This window comes from Pinus tabuliformis, chromosome 6 (assembly GCF_031772625.1).
Source record: "Pinus tabuliformis cultivar Carrire ecotype Pingquan chromosome 6, CPIR1, whole genome shotgun sequence".
Classification (NCBI taxonomy): Eukaryota; Viridiplantae; Streptophyta; class Pinopsida; order Pinales; family Pinaceae; genus Pinus; species Pinus tabuliformis.
Window position 1 is genome coordinate 933,154,645 of NC_142292.1, and position 12,473 is coordinate 933,167,117.

At 39.7% G+C, this 12,473-nt stretch overlaps 1 protein-coding gene across 2 annotated transcripts in view; it reads right to left on the reverse strand.

Moving 5' to 3' along the window:
* LOC149261990 (Major facilitator superfamily protein) overlaps positions 1 to 12,473 on the reverse strand; it is a 399,155-nt gene that overhangs the window by 212,241 nt on the left and 174,441 nt on the right. The window contains exons 4-6 of one of the 2 annotated variants that reach the window (XM_089423175.1): positions 4,163 to 4,267; positions 4,005 to 4,080; positions 3,448 to 3,522 (exon numbers count right to left, since the gene is read on the reverse strand). In XM_089423175.1, coding sequence (XP_089279301.1) covers positions 3,448 to 3,522; positions 4,005 to 4,080; positions 4,163 to 4,267 — 256 coding nt within the window. The remainder of the gene's footprint in view (positions 1 to 3,447; positions 3,523 to 4,004; positions 4,081 to 4,162; positions 4,268 to 12,473) is intronic. The other variant, XM_089423184.1, reaches the window with a different exon arrangement.

Genomic DNA, 12,473 nt, shown 5'->3' on the forward strand with positions numbered 1-12,473 from the left:
AAGATTCATGCCACAGATCTCTAAAAAGCTCATAGGGTCCCTGATGTATCTGGGCAATACAAGGCCAAACATTTGTTATGCTGTCAACACCCTTAGTCAGTTCATGGTGGAACCGAAGAGGGCAGCAGCCAAACATGTTCTCAGATATATACAAGGAACAGTCGAGTATGGACTCTTATACACCAGAAGAAATGATATCAGACTGAGTGGGTTTACTAACGCAAATTGGGCTGGAAGTTCAGTAGATCGGAAAAGTACCTATGGGTATTGTTTCAACATTGGATCGAGGATGACCTCCTGGTGCAGTAGGAAACAAAAATCTGTAGCTCTAAGCTCAGCCAAAGCAGAATATATGACCGCTAACACAGCTTCATGCAAAGCCATATGGCTTAGAAAATTGTTTGTAAACCTATTCAAAAGAAGGATGGAAGCGATCAGGATCATGTGTGATAATCAAAGTTGCATCAAGCTCTCTGAGAATCCAGTATTTCATGATCAGTCAAAGCACATTGATATTCAGGTTCACTTTGTCAGAGACTGTGTCTAATGAGGAGTTGTGTAGTTGAGTTACACTCCTACAGGAGAACAGGTGGCAGACATCCTTACCAAGGCCCTTGGAAGAACCAAGTTCGCTTATTTCAGGGAGAAGATGGGGATGGTAAAGAATCCATTTCAGTAGCAGAAATGGATAAGTATCAGGTGTTGCAGTGCTATGAGCAGCATGATGCAGCATTTGAGAGAGAGTTGCAGTGCAGATGTAGTGTTGGGAAGAAGGACCAGCAGCAACACAGATGTAGAGGGAGTTGCAGTACAGATGTAGCAGTGGTAGTGGTAGAGCCATGGGCAGCAATACAGGAGGCAGCAGTGCAAAGGATGTTGGGCAGCATGCCAAGCATCAGCACAGGTACCGGTGCAGGAGATCAAGGTGATGTTTAGTGGTGGAGCATTACCAGAGCACATTCCTCGCTAAGAGAGAATGTTGATTTGGGGTAGCATCAAATGTGCTCTAGCCATGAAAATTGGTGCAGGCACTAAAGCACAAGAGATCTCCAAGACCCAGAAATCGTTTCGTAAAATTCCATCTGGATGAGGAATTATTAAAATAATTAATATTTTTAATGAGTTCCTAAGCCTCAACTTAGGAAAATAGAAATATTAATGGGTATTAATAAAGATAAGGATGAGAAGCTTCTAAGAGATAAGGATCAAGTCTATTTTAATCTTAGTCGTTGATTAGGGACTTAATCTCGGTCGTTGATTCATCAACAAGAAAAGTATAAGAGAAGACTTGAGGGTCAGTTGGAGATATACTGAGGGAGACTAGAGAGTTTGATTTCTGGAGCGGGGCTTGCTAAGAAATTCGAACTAGTGGTCTGGATTGCAGTGAGAAGCAATGGGTACATAGCAGAGAGGCAGGGATAGTGCCTGAGGACCAGCGCAGAGATCAGAAAGGCAGACGCAAAGCCAATGAGAAAGGCGCAGAGGTAGCTAGATTGTGCAGGGCCTGCGTGGGTGACACAGAGAGGCCAAGTACTGAAGCAATGAGGCAGAGTGCTAACGTAGAGGGTCTGGGAGTTGCGCAGAGACTAGCTGGGCTGACGCTGAGCCAAGGGGAAGCGCCAAAGGATTTTTATGGTGTTACTGTCGTATGGTTATCTCTGTTGGGTAAGCCAGTTGGCACCCTAGTTGTACTCAAGAAAGATGATTAATAAAACCCTTCTCTACTGCACCGATTTTCCCGCATTGGGTTTTTCCGGGGACAATTGTCCAAAATAATTGTGTCGATGTGTTTGATTCTTGTGTATGTATTTGTTTCTGTATAATGGTGTGATATTTGCAGTAGAATTTATTTTAATATTCACTAAAGGGATTTCGTAAATAATTTATTGGAAAATAAGTAGGTAAAATAAATCAGTTGTTGTAGTGATAGAATTTCTATTTAGAAATTTTCACAGTGTTGTCGCATTTGAATGTGTTTGTGTTTGAGATTTTAACACCCAAACCAGATTCTTAAGTGTCGTGGAAAATCAGCAAAGCAAGTAAGCTATGTGATTAATTTATAAATGAATTGTTGATTGGGCAGAAATTTGTTTATGTGTATGTGATTCAGATCGAGTTTTTGCTTCCTCTATATTTTTTGTGTTAGGAATTTGGTCGTGTATTTGTTCAGTTAATAGTTGTTGGGAACCAAATACTAGGTCAAGGCTTTGGGGAGCCCCCCCCCCCCGAATCCACTCCCAAAGCACGCTCTTCTTGGAAGCACTAAGGAAGCTATTCTGGGAGCATGCTCCCAATTCACTATCGTTTGGGAGCGAATTTTAGGAGTGCAATCCCAGTAAAAAAAATTGCTCCCTAGAAACATAGGGAGTGATCGCTCCCCATCATTCCAAGAGCGAATTTTAACTGTGGGGAGTGATACAGGAGCCAATGCTCCCATGAAAAAAATAACTCCCGCCCTCCCAAAATCCACGTGCGACCAAGGCCAGAGGGGCGACTTTTTGGAGGGAAAAGGGAGGGGTAAAACCAGTGTTGCAGGAAACGTCCCCCTCCCCCCCGCAGGATCAAAAAACCCTGATCTGCGATCCGTATGGATGCGTGGGGGAAGCGTCGTCCGAAACGCGTTTCGGGCTAATAAACACGCTTCCTGGAAATTTCAGGAAGCGTGTGCCTGAAACGCATTTCAGTTTTTTCGAACCGCATTTCGGTTTTTTCCAAACCGCGTTTCGGACGGCGCTTCGGCCATACGAAGCTTCAAGCTTCCAAAAAATTAAAAAATATATATAGCAAAAAAAATATAAAAAATATAAATATAGCAAACGCAAGTTTTGAATATAAATGCAAAAAAATATAAAATATATATATATAGCAGATGCTTCGCTTCCTAGATTTTTGGAAAATGATGCTTCCGCGTCCCCGCTTCAAAAAAACATCCCCGTTTCATCCCCGCTTCGTGCAACATTGGGTAAAACAATAAAAAACCTCCTACCCTCCCTCATTATCACCATTTCATTGTGAGAAAGATAGATTGAGAGCATTTGAGAGGGTTTGAGCTTGAGGAGGTTGTGGGAGATTGTTGGAGCTTGCATGCTTGGGAGATTGAAGTGAGATTGTTAAAGAGCCAAAGGAGATTCTATAAGTCTTCCATTGATAGTGCCATTTTAGAATTTACACGTGCTTTTGTTGGTACTTTCCCATAATCTGTCCCACTTTTTATCTAAGATTTCATGGAAAGAATACACATCCTATCATATAGGAGGCTTTCTAGAATTATACAGCTCTTAAAACTATCAATATCATTTAGGATTTTGATCACCAATGTATTTATTTCCAAATAGTCTACACAACAAGGTGTTCAACCTACTGATCACTTGATTTATTAAAGAAAAAGGACAACTCTGAGCATATGTTTTGGCGGAAAAAACTAGGCTAATATAGTTGGGTACTTACCAAACCTCCATATACATAACCAATGGCGATTCCCGTGGGTATGCACATATAAAATACTGAAAGCCAAGCTGTCTTCTGAATCCATGAATAAGAGCAAACATTAGGAAGTATAAACGTACAATGAAATAGCCTAAATATAAAAACCAACTCAATGCAAACTGAAGGGAGTCATCTCCTTATTCCTCCGAATAACATAAAATAGAGATAAACACATTGACACCTTCATTAGACATACGGTTATTCTTCCCTCTTCTGGATGGGACATACCTCGTAACCAAGAATCATGTTATTAACCAATCAAAGAATTTTAGCAATGCGTATAAAAGCACTCATTAAAATGAATGGGCTAAACATTAAACCCCATACTAATAATCAGATGCTTAACTTTCCCCACAAGACTTGAACACAAGGTGATTGACAACGTGTATCAATTCCCATAAAGGTGATCGGCATGAAAAATACATGCCACATAACTTTTCTTGAAAAAAAGCAATGATGCCCTTGTTTCACACCATTGCTAAACAACATATGACAAAAGCATGAAATATGTGACAAACCTGATCAGGAGGCGCATTATCATCAATAAAGGGTGCTGCAAGGCTAATAAAAGATGCCTCTCCAACACCAACCAACCTATGCAAAGAAACAATTAGCTAACTGTACACCATTGTGGACTGTTAACAGGTATATCAAAAGAGTTTTGGATGGCACTTACATGCGGAAAAGTAGTATAGACCAGAATCCAAATGAACACCCACAGCCAGCTGTGGCAAATGTCCATACAGATAAACCAACTCCAATTAGCCTGAATGGATTATGTCTGCCAACCAATTTTCACAGTTGAACTCCATCATATTGATCTTTGTTCTTTCTAATTTCTAACAAAGAATAATAAACATGTCTTTTAATCATGAACCAATCAACTACATAAGTGAAAGCTCATTTGAGGTCAGAGAATTCCATAAAGATCAGATATGAAAAGAATTTATTTTTTGAATTGTTACTTGGTTCAAGCACGTTTCCAAATTCAATTCTCTTAAATCATTCAAAATCAAGTAATTTAAAGCTTAAATCAAATTTACATTGCCCAAAGGTTCTCTTAAAAAATTATAGTGAGGAAAAGATAATTTTATTACTGCCGCCCGAATGACCATAAAAATAGGTAAATGGGACTGAAGAGTACAACCAGTATAAATGTAATGTGGGAGTGCAAGTGCAACTCTTAGGAAATGCTGAAAATAATAGAAACAAAGAAACCTATAATTATAACATCAGAACAAATGTACAATGATACAGAACACTGGATGAGTTTGTCCAAGATGGGAAAAATGAACAACTCAATTACCTGTAAAGAGAGAGAGATCAAAGGATAAGGCTGATGATGTCAAGGTCTCTTCAGTTTGATGGCCAAGGACAAGGGGGACGAAATGTGAAACGGCTCGCTGCCAGTCTGTTGGAACTATCAGGGGGTCCAGCTATATGATCCTGGGGGGATGTATGAGTGAGGGATACTCCTGGCATCCAAGGTCGAAAGACAGAAACTTCAAATGGATCTCTGCCTACTCTGAAACTAGGATGTAGTCTGACAGGTGGGAGGTTCTCTACTCTGGATCTGCCTGGAGCTAATCTCTTTGAGTCTCTGAGAATGTGTGGTCTGATGTACGTTCTGGCACCTCCAAGCTAGCCTTGATATTATCAGTTTGTCTTCCAGAGGGGGAGGTTGAGGAGGAATTTGGGGTCTCACCATTCTGTTGTCTGGTGCACTCATCATCAGGGTGTCCAGAAGAGGATTGACTCGAAACACCCAGTGGAAAGTGGGTTTTATCATACATGTTTCATCAAGTTACCATTCATTGCATTTTATATTTAGAGCAGGTCATAGGTTTCTAAATATAATTTCTTATATGACTCGTGGTCACACCAAGTTAAGGCTTAAATATTTTCTATCTTAATTTTAACTTGGATCAAGAAGATTCAATCTAGGTCTTTAAATATCTAATTTCTGATCAATTTTAAAACTGGGTGCTCAAGGTTTAACTCAAGTTATTTGACTATATGCACCAATTTGCACTTGAATTTTGTATCCAACTCAACGACAATCCCAATTAAAGGTCTCGGATATCTGGTGCGAATTTAACATTTTTCTTTTTCCAAACTGCTCAATTCCATCTTCTTTTTTAAAACCTCTCTCATTGAAAGAATTTTTGTTTTATCTAGCTATAAGTGGAGTTAATCGGTATTTTAAAGTGGAGTGTAATTTCCGTGTTGACCAAGCATCAAGCTCGTGTATCATAATTTATCTGACACACTGGTGGCAATTCAGTTTGATTCTGCAGTATTCTGATTATTTTCCTGCGGGATAATGTTTAACTTATTGCATGCATTTCATTTCCTAAAGGCACACCCAACGTGAATAATTTCTGCTTGGAGATATCCTAACACAATTGTAGTTTAGTTCTAAATATTCTTTGAAAATTTCGAATTTGTTGGAAGCAACCTTGAATGGTGTTCATATGTTGCTTTAATGGTCTTTGAACGTTTGATTCTGGGATACAAATGCATTGGATAGAATAATTACACGAGGATGCATAAACAAGGGTTCACACATCAATTGAGTAGCAGCAAATTAATGTGATGTCAAACGAACAATCATAATTTTATTGTAAATTTCCCTTAGTCGCATGGGGATAATGCACATACTGTATACATAAGTTACATTATGACTTGAATACATTACTGTGGGTGTTCTGAAAGCTATGGAATTTTAATTACTTACACAGGACTTTAACATTACTAATGGCACCATAGAACAAAACACTTTGAGTTTACATACTGAAGAATAATTGATGTCCGGCCACTTATAGCAAGATTGTCCAAATCTGGATGTTCCTTGGGGTATTAGCACATGAATCGATTCAACTGAGGGAATATTTCCAGGCAAAACATCTGGTGGCCATTCCACAACTTAAAAAAAAAAAAAAAAAAAAACAAAGACAATTTATTTAGAAACTTATGAGCATTACATGGTTTGACTACTCTATTAATGGTATACAAGCTAACATTTGTTGAAGGATTTTCCTTCGATTTAAAGTAACTTGTTTTCACATGCTACCCAAAGCATAATTTTTACCTCACTATGATTTTGACTCCAAGAGCATTACACATGAAATGGGTAAGGTTCACTAATTAATTGATATATGAATGATATGTAGTTCAAACATGTCTAAACATTGGCATCACATTTGAATTTAGGAGGAAACAAAATAAATTTGTGGATATAAGCATCCTTCATTTTTGAGCTTCTATATAATGTTGTTCTATTCATGAATCATTAATATGTCCATTGTCCATGGATATATTTGTCACACTGCAAGTATCACAACAACACATCATAACATACTCATGAAATTGCATAATTGACATATATTTGGCATTCCCTATCCAGTCTTATAAACATTCCAAAACACACTCTTGTACTGACTAATTGAAATGAAGCCACGTTTTCCTTGAAAAGGTCCATGTTACCCCTCATTTTGCATGGGTACATATGTACCTTTTCATTTTTGGTAGCACCATCGTAAGCCCTATGTGGAGGCCCTATGTTATGGTACCCTAGGCCTATTATGGTCGTCCATTCACAATCCCTTTGGGCTAAGCCCCTAGTCCTTTTGTCCTATACTGGATCGGGGGGCTTTGGATAGATCTCGTTGGGACTCATGGCTTAGAAGAACCATCAGTTTGTAGGGTGATCACCAATGTAGGGACTAGTCCAACTCACATCTGTTGCACCTATGTGATTCTCACATAGTTGTGTCATTAAGTCTATATGCATTATTTGGCAATGGTATATTCATCAGACAATTCTAAACATGGAAATCTCACAGTTTTTCAACATGTTCATGCTACTTGAGGTAGTACACATTTCCTAATGCATGTGGTCTCAAAAGGAAAAAAGTCAACTTAGTCTCAAACCACTTAGCAAAAAATGTGGATGACATGCCACATTGAAATTTTTCCAAAATATGAAGGCATCATCAAGAAAATGGTAGACAAAGGTGGTCTAGCAATTTGTGGGGCTTCCAAGTGGCATAAACAGTAGATTTTGATAGAATGAGGCATGCAATATGTCAAAAGTGATCTACAAAATAAGCCAGACAAAACTCGAAGTGGCAGAGTTTTTAGTTTCCCTAGGACACTAGAGATCCTCATTTATTGCGTGATGACATCCTCACTAGATGCCACGTGGGATTAAGAGACTTGGCATGAAGGGGCAAACTTGACGTCAAAAGTGAAGTAAAAATTTAGCCGGACAAAACCCATGTGGCAAAATCCTCAAATTCTCAAGGGCGTTGTGAACATCTAGCCAACTGGACCAAGTCGACCCTCTTACTAGTTGTTAAAGTCAACAAAGGAGGAAAATTGGGGGTGAAAACTAGCCATTTTAAGGTCAAGGTGGATGTTGCATCTCAAGTTGACAACAAATTAGTTGTTACAAAGTCAAATTCTCCTCCTAAGTACCAAATCGAACTACCAAGGACCAATTTGAGTTCTTCATGGACCAAAGTCACTCCAAGCAAGCTAGTTGTTGGGTCATCCAAGTGGAATGTTGAGCATCTTTTGACCATTGTTTTCTAATTTTTTTCTTTTCGGGGTCAATGCAAGTGGAACATTGGACTTCCATGTTAGAATTTATGCAAACCTAGGAACCAGCACTTAATTCCTAGCAGGAAACTAATTAAATGCAGAGTTAGGTTCCTAACACAAAAATCCAGCGAAAGTGAATTTACCAATATCAATCACAAAAATGACACAACAAGTTCTGTCCAATTAGAGTTTTTCATTAAAAATTCTTCAAAAGATATTTGGGCTCCCTTCCTAGGAAAATGGACCAATTGAGGAAATACATACAACATTGGATCTGATCCAATTGATCAAGCCCTCCTTGTATGATCTGGACTCCTTGCTACCCCTTCCTCAGACCTAGCACACTCACTAAGATCCCTTTCTCAATCCTATGTTGTTGTATGGTGTATTTTCTCCTTCTCCCTAGCCTCGTTTTATAACTTTACAATGAGTTGAATCCCTAACCCTAATCTCCAAAGTAATTGACGACTGAGATTAGATCAAGGGTTAAGATTAAAACATATTCGCTAAGTAATTCACTTTACCTTTCCTAAGTTTACTATTGAAATTTCTAAGTCTAACCGTAAGAAATTTTTCCTACAATGTCTAGTTTATTTCACCTACTTGTTTAATTTCTTAACAATTTATTTAACCATATAAATACTGAAAATAAACACAAATGCAGTCTCAACCATCTACAAATCATCAACTGAAAGAATAGAAAAACACACAAGGGACACCGTTATTTTTGGACAATCGTCCCCGAAAAAACCCAACTTGGGAAAATTGTTGTAGCAGTTATGAGGGTTTTATTATTAAGCAGCTTTCTTGAGTACAACTGGGTGCCAAACTGGCTCACCCTGCAGAGATATCTATCTGGCAGCAATACATCTCTTCGAAAGCAGATATTCGGCAAGTCCACTCCACGAAAAAACTCTCCAACGCCTCTCTGAGGCTCTGCGTCAGCCTGGAACCCTCTGCGTCAGCCTTCGAATGCTCTGTGTTGGCTCTCTAGCCCTCTACGTAACTCACGCAGGCCCTGGTAGCCTCTTCGCAATCCCTCTGGCCCTCTATGTGGCTCGTGCTGGCTCTGTGTCGCCTTCTCTGCCTCAGCATTGATCCTTCGGCACTATCTTTGCCTCTCTGCTATGCACTCACTAACCCTCACTGCAACTCTGATCACTTTTTCGATTTTTCTCAACAAACCACACTCCAAAAAATCAAACTGACTAATCAATCTTGGGGTATCTCCAACTGACCCTCCAGCCTCCTCTTATACATTTTTTGTTGAGTCTTCAATGGCCGAGATTAAATCTCTAATCAACGGCTAAGATTACATTTGGCTTGATCCATGTCATTTAGAACCTTCTCACCCAGTTTTATATTAATACCCATTAATATTTTTATTTTCCTAAGTTTAGACTTAGGAACCCATTAAAAATATTAATTATTTTAATATCTCTCTAACCGGGTGGAATTTCTCCAAACCATTTCTGGGTCTTGGAGATCTCATGTGCTTTAGCCTCTACACCAATTTTCATGGCTAGAGCACATCCGATACTACCCTAAATCAACACTCCCTCTTATTGAGGAATGTGCTCTAGTAATGCTCCACCACTAAACATCACTCTGATCATCCGGCACCGGTACCTGTGCTAATGCTTGAACTGCTGCCCAACATCCTCTGCACTATTGTCTCCTGTACTGTTGCCCATGGCTCTACCACTGCCACTGCTACATCTGTACTACAGCTACCTCTACATCCGTGTTGTTGCTAGTCCTTCCTCCCAACAGTGCAGCTCTCTCTCATCATGTTGTATCATGCTGCCCATAGCACTACCATTGCTAATCGCTGCACTGCAACTCAGTTACTTAGAAGTAAGTAATTGATCTACCCAACTACTGACATCCTTGTCAGGCTAGAAGCCCTCCTGATGCTGAAGCTCCCTCTGCTGCTATCCTGTGCTCCCTCTGTTGCCTCTGAGTTGCTACAACAATTTTGTGCCTCTCGCACTACTGCAAACACCTATGTGCCTTTCTGCACTGCTGCAACCACCTTTGTGCCTCTCGCACTATTGTAACTGTCACTGCGTTGCTACAGATCCCTGCACTCTAGCACTACTATGTTGCTCCATCGCATCTTGCTTCTACCGACATCTGTCATCCTGCTACTGTCACTCGGGACTCCCGTAGCCGGATATGATCCGAGAGTTTGGATACCTCAAGGTTCCTGCCCCACATCTCCTGTAGTCCTCCTGATTATAGCTCGATGTCACCCCACCTCTTCTCTAGAGGTGCATGAGCACTTATGGCACAATTGTCATCCATCTCGACCAATGTGGAAAAAGTCGAAGTCAGGATTAATTCTGCAAGGGTCCAAAAGTTGAAAAACTCGTCAAAGTCGGGAGTTTTTTGAAAAGGTCGGCAAAAAATTGGCAAAATTAAAAAAAAAAAAAACACAAAATTATTCATTTTATTTTTATTTTTTAAACATCTAGAGTATCCACAACATCAAATAGATGCATTTCCACATATACATGTAAAGAAAGCTAATATATAATATGTATATGAAGTCTAGTGCTACATCACATATCAAAATAGTGAATCAACTCCTGAATTTTAAGTCTTGTCTAAGTCTCAACTCTCAAGAGTCAAAATATCAACAAAAAATATAATAAATGTATATCATGAGTCATCTAAAAGTCATCAAGTAATCAGTCACTGAGATCCTCTTCCCCTTTTAATTTTTGTTTCCGCTAGTTGTATTAAGAAATAGGTCATGCATTTATTCAGTAGATTGTAATCTGCTTGGGTAATAAGGTGTCAAGTGGTAGGTCCAATGAAAATTAACAGTGAATATCATAGTAGATGTGAAAATTAACGCTTGGTGACTCCAAGCTGCTTATTTTCTGAGAAAGTTGTGGATGTCAGATTACTAACCTAGCCTTGGCATCTATTATTCAAAAACTCTTGGAGGTAAAATCCACTTCTAATACATGACCTTTCCCCACATTTACAGGGAGTTCACCACTAAAGAAGATTCCCTTTCAAAACGTGCTCTCATTGCAGGAAGGATCTTTGTTGTCACAAGATTTCACAGGTACTTTGTTCCTATCTGAAAAATGGGTTCTTTTTTGAGGCACTCGTTTTGTATTTTTTGGACATGTTGTTCCTGTTTGATCTTCATGACCTCCTCTTTGTTGTTTCTTCTGGAAGCATTCAACAATTGTAACAATGTTTTTGATGGTGTGGGGTTCTTTCTATGGAAGACTGTTGTATGCATGTCCTTTTGGTACTTTTGTAATCTTTTGAAGGGGCAGTGAATGTTAGAGTCTAGATCACTGAAAGCCTGGAGGCTTAGCCAATGTATACTTTGCTTTCTAACTAGAAATATGAAGTATGAAGATTTGTTTTTCCTTGGAAAACAAAAACATATCTTAACCTCAAAACTAACAGATTACAAATGAGACTGCTATGCTCGCAAGAAGTATGACAAACAATACAATGCAATAACTTGAAAATGCATGGATGGAAGCTTCAATTTACAAGTTTTTCACCTTTGCGGCCTCTTTATCTGCGACCTGGGAAGGGAGGCAGACTTTTTGGGTCGACTCCCGATTAAATCGAGAGTGTAAGGAAGAAATCGCGATTTTTTCCTTTGTGAAAAAGTTGCCAAAAAGTCGGGGGATTAAATCGTTTAGTTCAAAAAATCGCGATTTTTTGCAGACTTTTTCCACACTGATCTCGACTTCTTTCTCCACCTTTGTCGGAGCTGCCTTGGAGTCAGAAGCCTCTCCCTTATTCTTCTTCCTGGGACACTGGGTTACATAATGACCCAGCTCCCCACAATGGAAGCACTTTATCTTGGAGATGTCCTTCTTTTTTCACTTCCCCTGCTGTCTCGCAGATGCCAGAGCCACATCATCTTCCTCCTCCTCCTTGATTCGACCTCCTTTACTGCTACTTCCCACCTTGGTCAGCGATCTGATCTCTTCTTGGCAAAGAGCTGCCCACATCTCTTCCCATCCTAGAAGAGCCGCTCTGCCCAAAATGGTTTGGAGGAATGTCTCCCAATCCTCGGAGATTGCATTGAGGGCGGTCCTCACCATGAACTCCTGATCCGGCATGGCCCCTATGGAAGTAAATTGGTCCCGAATCTCCTGCAACCTGTTGAGGTAATGATCTATCTGCTCCTCCTTCTGCATCTGATATGACCGCAACTGATTCTCCAGTAGCATCTTCCTCTGCACGGAAGTGCCCTGATACAATGTTGTCAAAGTGTACCACATCTCCTTTGTCGTATTCTTCTCATCAATATGTTGAACCACATGATCCTTGACCCCATCAAGGATTATGCACTTTGCCTTCGCCATTGCATCCTCATACCTTTCATTATCAGCTGG